Here is a 9,736-nt window from a genome sequence, read left to right on the forward strand (position 1 = left end):
TCCTTCCAAAAAAATGTTTAGAGCTAATAAAAGCGAATGTGTTTTCATATCGTGTAAGTTGGGTATTTTTAATCATGCAACAACCAATATAACAGCCGACTTATACCCACATTGACTTTTATTTGACCAAGTGACTCATTTCATACAACAATGATTTTGTCCATATATTAGCAAAATTCTCAATAGGTTTTCAAGTAATGGGGAGCAGTCAGTGATTATATACATACACACTATTAAGTTTTTATTATTATTAGCAGACACTATTTTAATTAAAAAATAATTAAATATCTAATAAATTTTAATATAAATTTATTTTCATCAGGACGAGACTCAAAGAGATTCAAAATTTCACCTATTTCAATTAAAGTTTATTTTTATATAAACTTTTTACATAATAATTTTTACTCACATCATGCATGTGGCATAGGGTATGTGACTCATTATGTGGGTGAAAATTTTTTTGTCACAAATATATTTATTAAAAAATTATATAAAAAAATCAAATGATGTTTTAATTAAAATGACAAATTAAAAGTTTGATATGTATGTGTTCTAAGTTCAAATCCCGTTATGATATTATTTTTATTAAAAATGAAAAGATAGAAAATCCTAAACCCTAAACATCTTTATATTAATATTTGTTATTTTGTATATAAAAAGACATTTTACTAATATCTCGACTTAGTTGGTGTCTAGTGACACGTGACATTGATCAATGGGTTAATTTAAACATAGAAAGAAGTGTGTTTACTAATATCTCAATTAAATTATGTCTGATTAACTCGCAATGTGGTGAAGGAGTTGATACAAGTATAGATAGATATTAAATTATGATATTGTTATGGCCCAATTCAGCCTGGGGCCCATAAATAAAAACCAAAATAAACAGTCCACTTTGTTTACCAATTCAGACCCAAATTTTTAAGGGCCCAGTTGGCCCACAAACCCAGCACATCTTCAGTAAAGGAAACCCTATCAGTCATTTTGTGCCGTTTCAACAAATTGAAGCAGTCCCTCTTCCGCACGTCACGCACTTCCTCCGTGTTGTATGCCACTCCACCTCCACATTAGAGACGTGCTCCTACAAACATGTAGAATAAGTTGTAAAAGTCGGCTATAAAATGGAAACAAAACAAATGTAAAAGTGATGGTTTTTTTCCCGATTTTTTTACCCACAGCAGAGAATACACAAGCAATAGTCATCAACAAAAGTCAGATTAAAGGTTAAAGAGGTGTTTTTTTTTCCTGTTTCTTTTCTGATTTTCGTTTAATGTTTTCCATTTATAAACTGTTTTTTTTTAAAAAATAAAAGTAAAATCGGAGGAAAGGAGACTTACCTGGGTTCGCCGTGGATAGGCACCGGAGGCAACGGCATGAGGGTGCCGATGACCCTCCATTTTTGGTGCACCAAAATAGGGTGCAAGCCCTAGCAGATTGGGGAAAAAGGGGTTGCCATATTCTATTTCAAAAATGGCAGAAACCAAATGAATTTTGGTTTAAAAAAAGGAAGACTTTTTGTACTGCATTTTAAATGGCACCGTTTGGGGTGCTATGATCCATGCATTTTGGGCTTGTGGGGTTATTTGCATACTTGGCCCCCCTTTTTACCTCATATTTTAATTAACCCTATTCACATTTAATTCGTTTTTTAAATTTTGCCCAAAGTTCTCGTGCTTTTGCATTTTGGCCCGTTTTGAGGCATCACGTTTGAGGAGTTGGGTTATTTGTATTTTCAATCCCTTTTCGTTTACGCGCATTATCTTTTTGAATCCTTAATTATGTTTCATCACTATTTTTTTTATTTCAATTGAATATTTGTTATTTCAGTATACCTTTTTTATTATTTGTTTTTAAAATTGTTTCATTAGTCATCTTTTAGAAATTGTCTTTGCAGACTTTACTGGTTTTAATTGGTTATTTTATATTTTCATTCATTTATTTTTATATTTTTTTTGTGTGTGTTAAAAATGGTTTTACTTTACAATTTATCTATTTTAAACTCCCCTTTAACACATATATTTCTACGTCTTTATATGATTTTAATTTAGTACTATTGTGTGCACGTATACATAGCTTTTTTATACTTTAAGTACACACTGTTGGACTATATTATTTCATGCAAATATCTTTTAAATTTATTTAGGTATTTTTTTTCCTTTCTTTCCTTTTAAATTTATTTATGTATAAGTTAATCTTCTTTTGAGCATCCTAGCTTAAACTGTTTATTTATTTTAAATACTTTAGTAATTCTGTGTATATATTATTTACATTAATTTTTCGTCTTCATATGCATATACATAATTAGTTAAATCGAGTCGTTTCATTTGAATTTTTGTAACATATTATTTATTTCGAATTACTTCTTACATGTTGTATATTTAAAGAATTGACCATATATTATTAGTTTTATGTACATACAAATTATTTCAAATTCTAGCATGTGTATTTTTCCTGTACATATTTAATAGCCTTTAAATCGATTATATTGCATTGACTCCAAATCTTCGTATGGTTTTGCACATCATGTGTCTGCCATCAGTAATTAGATTTGGTGCATATGATTATGTTTAATTTCTTGGTAATGCAACATGATTGTAATTCCCATATTTTTTAAATGTCGATAGCCATTTATCTCTAAACAAATCAAACAAGTACGTTTTAACTCGACTTTTATCATTGTCAACTCCTACTCTCTCAACTTAAGGAATTATTTCGTGTTTGGAGGTTTAAGAAATCGTGCCCAATCGTGTTAGGTTTTGATTTTTCGTTCAGCTAAAATACGGAATATCGTTTTGAAATTTCATCCATGTTTTGTTAAAATTAAAACGAGGTAATATTTTGTATTTGGGGAGTTTGGGCAGTCGTACCCAATCATGCTGGGTTTCAATTTTCCATTCGATTAAAAATATGAAATATCCTTTTTGAAATTTTATCCACATTTTCTTAAAATAAAACGAGGCAATATTTCGTGTTTGGAAGTTTTGGGAAGTCCTGCCTAATCGTGCTGGGCTTCAATTTTCCATTCGACTAAAATATGGAATATCTTTTTTAAAATTTCATCCACGTTTTCTTAAACTAAAATGATGCAATATTCCGTGTTTGGAAGTTTGAGAGATCGTGCCCAATCGTGTTGGGTTTTGTTTTTTTATTCGGCTAAGATACGGAATATCCTTCCGACATTTCATCCATGTTTTCTCAAATTAAAATGAGGCAATGTTTCGTATTTGGAAATTCGATAAATCGTGCCCAATCGTGCTGGGTTTCAATTTACCGTTTGGCCGAATAGTCAAATATTCTTTTTAAAAATTTTAAGTGCATGTGTTTTGGAAATCTTGAGATGATCTTGTGTCGAGGTTTCGAAATATTGTATCTAATCGTGCTGGACGTAATATTTTATTTCTTCTAAGCGAGAGAATCTCAATATCCAATTCAAGTTATCCAAGCGTTTTTAAAGATTGTATTTTAAAATTTTTTCAAAATTTCAACATTAGGATATTAATCGATCAATACGGTACCGATATTGGGCGTTGCGAGGGTGCTAATCCTTCCTCGTGCGTAACTGACTCCCGAATCCATTTTCTAGTTTTTCGTAGACCAAAAATGTTGTTTTAATAAATCAAAATATTTTATTAAAATAATCAACCACAGGGTGACTCGATCACACCTAAACAAAAAGGATTGGTGGCGACTCCTAACTTTTCGTTTTCAAAAGTCGATTTCCCGTTTTCAAAAAAATGGTTTTGACAGATATAATGTCAGTAAAAATTTTATGTAACAAAATTTTAAAAAAATTATATAAGATTTTGTTGAAATGTGATGCTTGTTTCCTTTATACAATAAACAAGTAGATTATGGCATAGTCATGAACTAGATTAAGAACAAAATTATGCCATAAATATATTTAAAAAAATTGATATAAATAGCAAATGAGATGTTTAAATCTCCCATCAGTTTGCAAAGAAACCATGAGAGGCGTTTCAATGGTGTGACCGTAAAACCTTTAAAAGGTTGAAATGAAATTCCATTACATATAAGTTATATTACTTAGACTTGAGAATAATTTTGTTAAATTCTTTTTGTTTTTCGAAGTTTTTGAAAATTGAATATCAAAATTTTTGCAATTCCTTAATATCACCATTAAAAGGAAAGTCTGTACATTTTTGTGCAATTTCATAGATACCAGTGATTCATAAACATAGCAATACCAGTAATTAATTTATAATTAATTTCATTAGTACAGTTTTTTAAGTATTTGTGTTGGATATTTTTTGTTAAAAATATATATCGGACATATATTTGTATCCGATATTTATGTTCAAGTAATTATAATCAATTACATTTTCTTATTTAAATTGAAACGAGTTCGAAAAAACATATCTCTAACCCAAAGCGGGGACAATGAAAGAACAGCAAACAAGCCAGTCATGTGACCGAACACTATCTGCTTTGGTGGTTTAGGACTCAAAACCTTCTTCACTACATGCCTTGCGAACATAGTTGCATCCGTTGCCTTTGAACCTTGCGAAGCCCTGGCCCGCTCTGCAATCGCCTCCTTGAATTCCTTATAAAGTTTCCAATCATGGTTTCCCAGCCTCTCGAGGCTAGAGTTTCCGAAATTCGATCTCACAGAACCAGGCATCACAAGCACCGTATCGATGCCAAAGGGCCTTAATTCAACTCGCAAACTGTTGGTCATGGCATGGACTGTAGCCTTGCTAGAACAATATGACCCCGCCCATGGTGTCGGCACCTTCCCAACGATGCTCCCTACATTAACTATAACTCCCCGACACCTCGACGCCATGTGAGGCACAACTTGTTGCACCATTCTTAACTGCCCCAGTGCATTGATTTCCCAAGCTTTCCTGATTGCATCTAACGGAAGCTCGGCTAACGGTCCGGTGCTTCCTATACCAGCATTATTTACAAGCACATCAATGTGACCGTACTTGGATATAATACCATTCACAACTGATGATACGCTCTCGTCTGATGAAACATCAAGCTCTTCCATTTCGATTTTATCAGAACCGAAATCTAGCATGTCATCCTTGCGTTGAGGGATATCGGAGGCGATGACCCGGCAATCCTGCTCGGCAAATGCCCGGCAATACTCAAATCCAATGCCACCTTTTGCACAACCGGTGACTAGAACAACCTTTGGCTCATGCATTTTAGGTCGTGTTCGTATTCCTCTTTGATTATATTAAGAATGTTTCATTTATAAAAGATTGTTGGTGAGGCAGACTGTCGGATACGACAAGGCTTTGCTTTTCTTGTTTATTTCATAAATCTAGATGAAGAATATGCCTTAACGCATATGCTTGCTCAAAGCAAATTGGCCGGCAAAATTAGAGCTTCTTAGCTTGTTAGCTTATATACATATAGGCCTTTTATCTTTGTCTTTTAACATATATAAGAGTTTATCTTCAACACCTTTTTTCTTTCCACATAACGCAACCATTAAAAAATTATAATGCAATTCAGATCCAAAAATCAAGGATTCCTCCTATCTCATCTCTTCAAATCTTACGGGAAGCCCAACTGAAAACTTAATCAACGGCCTAAATCATAGTGCTGGTTTGCCAAAGCATAAATGGCCCTAAAATAGACCTAGCCTGGCCCATAACTCATAAGCCTTATCTGAATTGCATTGTTGTTATTATGTGCTGTTGGTCCCTGCACTTGTATAGAATTGGAGATTTAGTCCTTATCTTTAAAAGTTAAAATTCAATCCTCCTAATTTTTCAACTTAAAAATCCTAGTTCAATCATTATCATTTGTCAAAACTTTATCATGTTTATTTTTTTTTCAATCATACTAGTCTAATCCAAACTTCAAATTAACTAAACAAAAATATTTAAATAAATAAATAAACTTAATATTTATCTCTTTAAATATATAGATTAAATCTTAAATTTTGTCAAATTACAAAGACTAACTATAAATTTTAACTTATTATTTTGTAATTTAGTTGACCATTAATTTTTTTAAAGGATTTTACAAGCTCAATTATTAGTAAGTAATCTGTATGGTGAAACTTAAACTCACACATATACAAGAAAAGTCCAAATATAACATTTGTGCGTGATAAATAAAACATACTTGTTTCTAAGTTCATATGCAAAACCTTATGAAAACAAATTAATAAGTTTCAGCCCTTAAACTTTATCACTTGATAGCATAAATTGAACTTTCTTTTGATCAAGGCTTTCATAGATTTTCTTTCTCCTATCATAACACGCTTTACATGAGAAACTGCATATATCAAACTATCCCAGGTAGGATTTCCAACATTATTGAAGGCAATATTTTGCAGCCTGGATTACAAATAAGATGTGTCCGGAACAATAACCCAGAATTTGCAGCATACCAATATCAGAAGCCGGCTTGCCTAGAACGATCGAAGAATATACAGCATAGGGAACACTTCATGCAACAGGGGTTTTGCAACAAACATCAAAGATATCATCTAGGGGAGCATGATCTCCGGTCCCTTCGTCTTTTCGTGCGTACAACAACTGTTTACCTTTGAATACGAACATCCCTCCCTGATAAAAGAACCAAATCAAACCTGAATGATCAGCCGGTTAATCTTAATTGAAACACCAATTACGAAGAATGTTGATGCAAATTCTGAAACCTGTTGTAAGACACTGCTTGTATCATCTGGAGTTGCTTTGATGGTATAGTTTTCCATAGCTTTCTTCACTTTGTCAAGTCTTGAGAACACCTTCGCCTGTACATACATATGAAATTTTATATGAATCAATTAATGAGACATCGTCTCTCAATGAACAACAAAAGTAACTCCTTATAAGCTGAGAATGGAATTTACACTGGCTGGATTGAAAAATGTGCGCCCAAGACCATAGTATAAACCCAGAACATCATATGCCTGAAATTGAAGAGATGTTCAACACTTGCAATCACAAAAAGAGGGAAATTCAACTAAATGAGCATGATTAATAAGTAAAACATATCTATAAGTTGTCCTGTGTTTTACACACATCTCCGAAACATATCCAGACAGTGGTATAAGGGTATTATCCTCCAAAGACCCTCCAAATACATGGAAATCTTGATAAATATTGAACATATCTATGTCAGACACATATGCGCACCCAATACTCACACTCAAGACGTAAAACTAGCAACATGTTACCTTACGTTCAGGATCAGCATATAGGGAGTCCATTGGAAATGGTACCTGCAAATTCCATGAATGCAATTGTTAAAAAGGACATAGGCAGATGCAGAAATACACGGATGACCGAGAGTGCCAAGTTCAACTTAGGTTTTACAATGAGTAACAAATCAATTTTCATGCTCAATCCATTTCCATAAGAAAGAAGATCACACATTCATATCTACTCAAAAGATGCAATTGTTACATTTTTAGTAACAACCTATCTGATTCATCATATGAGAATAAGAAAGATGAAAAGACATTTCAAGTGTTTAAACTCTATGTTACTTAGACTCAAAGGTAAGTATTGGATATGGGATCCGGCACAAGTTCACCAAATTTTTCTAAGCTTTTTCATATATTCGAAGGATCATACCTCACATCTATATCCAAATATGGATGGTTTAGGAAAACTGAATAGTCCGATAACCATAGGTTAAACTATTCTATCAAAGCTTCTTTAGATGTTAAAGCCTTGAAAGTTGACAACATATTTCCAAATTATGTAACATAAACGATTAAGGGAAACCCTGACGAAAAGATGAAGCACGAACTGCTACAAACAGCTAATTGAGCAAACAAGTTAGACTCAAAATTCATGGTCTTCCATTTAAAGCTTTCATAAGTTAGATTGTCGAATAGACCATGAAGAACTCAAGTAATGGAAAGAAAAAAAAAAGAAAACCAAAAAAAAGAAAAAAAGTAATGGAAAAAACATAAGTACCCGCTCTGCAAGGATACGAGCTCTATCAGGAGTACCAACCCCAACAGCAATTAATTTCACACCAGCTGAGTCGAATTTTGGCTTTGCTTCTTTCAAAGCTGAAGCAAGTTCCCAACTTCCAAGAACAAGTATAATATAAATTTATCACTGAAAAGACCCAACGGAAAATCTAGTTTCTTAAATTAACAAAGATGGCTCCTAAATATGTACATATATACCAGCAAAAGCATCCGAAATGCCTCAAAAATGCAACAACCGCTACTCCCTGAATCAATATTAAGCTGCTTGTTAAGAAATTTGGGTTCCCAGAAATTATTGTTTTAAACAAGAGGGATTGAAAATTCAAGCATAGAAATAAGTATTATTACTACCTCGGTTTGGTCCCAGAGGTCTTTGAACAGAACGGGTTGACCCGAAGCGGTGAAAATGGTAACTTCGCTGAGCATATCGCCGATGTTGGTGGGGAATTCAGCGGCAGAGGAAGAAGAGACTCGGGCCATGAAACGAGAGTTACCACCGTTGGCGTTCAAAGTAATATGTTTGGTGGATTTATAGGTAGCTTTCTTTGGAGTAAGGAAGTGAGAAGGAGAAGAAATGACTGTAGGGAATTGGGATCTTGGAGTTGAATAACAGAGAAAAATCCTTGAACAAGTCATCATCGCCATAGAAATTTGGAGTTCGTTTTTTTATTTTTTTCGCGGAGCAATGAAAGTTAAAGCAACCGTCGAAGGCGGTGTATCGCGTCTTGTATTCGTTATTTACGTGGCGGAAGTTTGGGCAATATGTATGGTGGATGGCGCCAGGAATTTTTTTTTTTTGGGGGCGGGTTTTTAACAACCACTTCCACAGTTCCACTCGACCATTTCTATCTTTGTGTGATCGAAATTCTGAAAATAAAAATATAAGACTTCTTTTATTTAATTTCCTTTAATTTCACATTTTTCATTTTTGTTAAATTATACTTTTTTTTATAAATTTATAAATTAGGTTTTTACATTAATATTGTAAAAAATAAGGTGTAACTTATAAATTAGTATTTAAATTTTTTTTTCATATTTTGACATTTAATTTTTTTTTTACAAGTGGTACCTAATCTATTTTTCTTTTTCAAGGTGATACTTTTCTTAGTTCAATAGTTAATCAAACCATTAAGTTTATTTTTTTATAAATACTCATAAATATCTCTTTGATTTTTTTACATAATTATAATTATAATTTCAAAAAAGAAATGAAAAATCACACCAATGATTTATAATTTTTTTAAGTTTTTTATAAAATAAAAATAATAATTAATTTTAGAATTTTAGAATTTTTTTATATTTTTAGAATTTTTAATTAAAATTTCAAAATTATAGTTAAAAATGTTATAAAAGTACTAAATTGAATGTTTTAACTATAGTTTAGGGATCAAATTGGATATTGACCATTGAATAAATGTGGCACTTCACTTTTTCTGTTAAGGCCATAACGACCATTAACGGACGAGTGACCAAAACGTTATAAGTCGATAATGTTAGTGACCAAAAAGTAACATTTCATAATTTAGTGAAAAAAATTTCACCAAAATTTAGTGAACATTTTTATAGTCTTGCTCCTACCAACCCTTTATTTCTTCTTTCTCATTTACTCCTCGTGTCTTCTCTCTTTTCAGTTTGCAGATCTATTTTATAGGTATCTTTGTTGTATTCACAAGTTGTAATGGACAAATGACAACGCCTGTCGTTCGCTAAAACTATACAGACCACTAATAGTTTTTCTTGGAAAGTGTGTGACTTTTCGTTAGCTTCTTAATCTATTTCTATTTTTGAGAATATTTTAGAATA

General features: G+C 32.4%; 2 protein-coding genes and 1 long non-coding RNA gene across 3 annotated transcripts; all 3 read right to left on the bottom strand.

The window, feature by feature from the left end:
* Positions 1-746: 746 nt before the first annotated feature.
* On the bottom strand, positions 747-1,524 carry LOC121208266 (uncharacterized). Its single transcript, XR_005903230.1, has 2 exons — positions 1,338-1,524; positions 747-1,081 (listed from the first exon to the last, which is right to left on the bottom strand). It is a non-coding gene; the product is annotated as an uncharacterized lncRNA (long non-coding RNA).
* Positions 1,525-3,677: 2,153 nt separating this feature from the next.
* On the bottom strand, positions 3,678-5,454 carry LOC121208267 (short-chain dehydrogenase ptmH). The gene has a single exon (XM_041078807.1). The coding sequence runs from the start codon at positions 5,171-5,173 to the stop codon at positions 4,334-4,336; it is 840 nt and encodes a 279-aa protein (XP_040934741.1). The 5' UTR covers positions 5,174-5,454; the 3' UTR covers positions 3,678-4,333.
* A 730-nt stretch (positions 5,455-6,184) lies between these two features.
* Positions 6,185-8,797, bottom strand: LOC121208268 (thioredoxin-like protein AAED1, chloroplastic). The gene is made up of 7 exons (XM_041078808.1): positions 8,285-8,797; positions 8,132-8,178; positions 7,914-8,028; positions 7,166-7,210; positions 6,839-6,898; positions 6,644-6,739; positions 6,185-6,551 (listed from the first exon to the last, which is right to left on the bottom strand). The coding sequence occupies exons 1-7, from the start codon at positions 8,576-8,578 to the stop codon at positions 6,432-6,434; spliced, it is 777 nt and encodes a 258-aa protein (XP_040934742.1). The 5' UTR covers positions 8,579-8,797; the 3' UTR covers positions 6,185-6,431.
* Between the last annotated feature and the right edge of the window lie 939 nt (positions 8,798-9,736).

Source organism: Gossypium hirsutum, chromosome A10, assembly GCF_007990345.1.
Source record: "Gossypium hirsutum isolate 1008001.06 chromosome A10, Gossypium_hirsutum_v2.1, whole genome shotgun sequence".
Classification (NCBI taxonomy): domain Eukaryota; kingdom Viridiplantae; phylum Streptophyta; class Magnoliopsida; order Malvales; family Malvaceae; genus Gossypium; species Gossypium hirsutum.

What these genes read in the sequence shown, in the direction of transcription:
- LOC121208267 (XM_041078807.1), bottom strand. Translation starts at nt 5,173, where the DNA reads ATGCATGAGCCAAAGGTTGTTCTAGTCACCGGTTGTGCAAAAGGTGGC.
- LOC121208268 (XM_041078808.1), bottom strand. Translation starts at nt 8,578, where the DNA reads ATGGCGATGATGACTTGTTCAAGGATTTTTCTCTGTTATTCAACTCCA. An exon ending in CTCGTATCCTTGCAGAGCGG is followed by an intron (nt 7,211 to 7,913) that starts GTACTTATGTTT and finishes TGGAATTTGCAG; the next exon opens with GTACCATTTCCAATGGACTC. An exon ending in CAAGCAGTGTCTTACAACAG is followed by an intron (nt 6,552 to 6,643) that starts GTTTCAGAATTT and finishes TTCTTTTATCAG; the next exon opens with GGAGGGATGTTCGTATTCAA.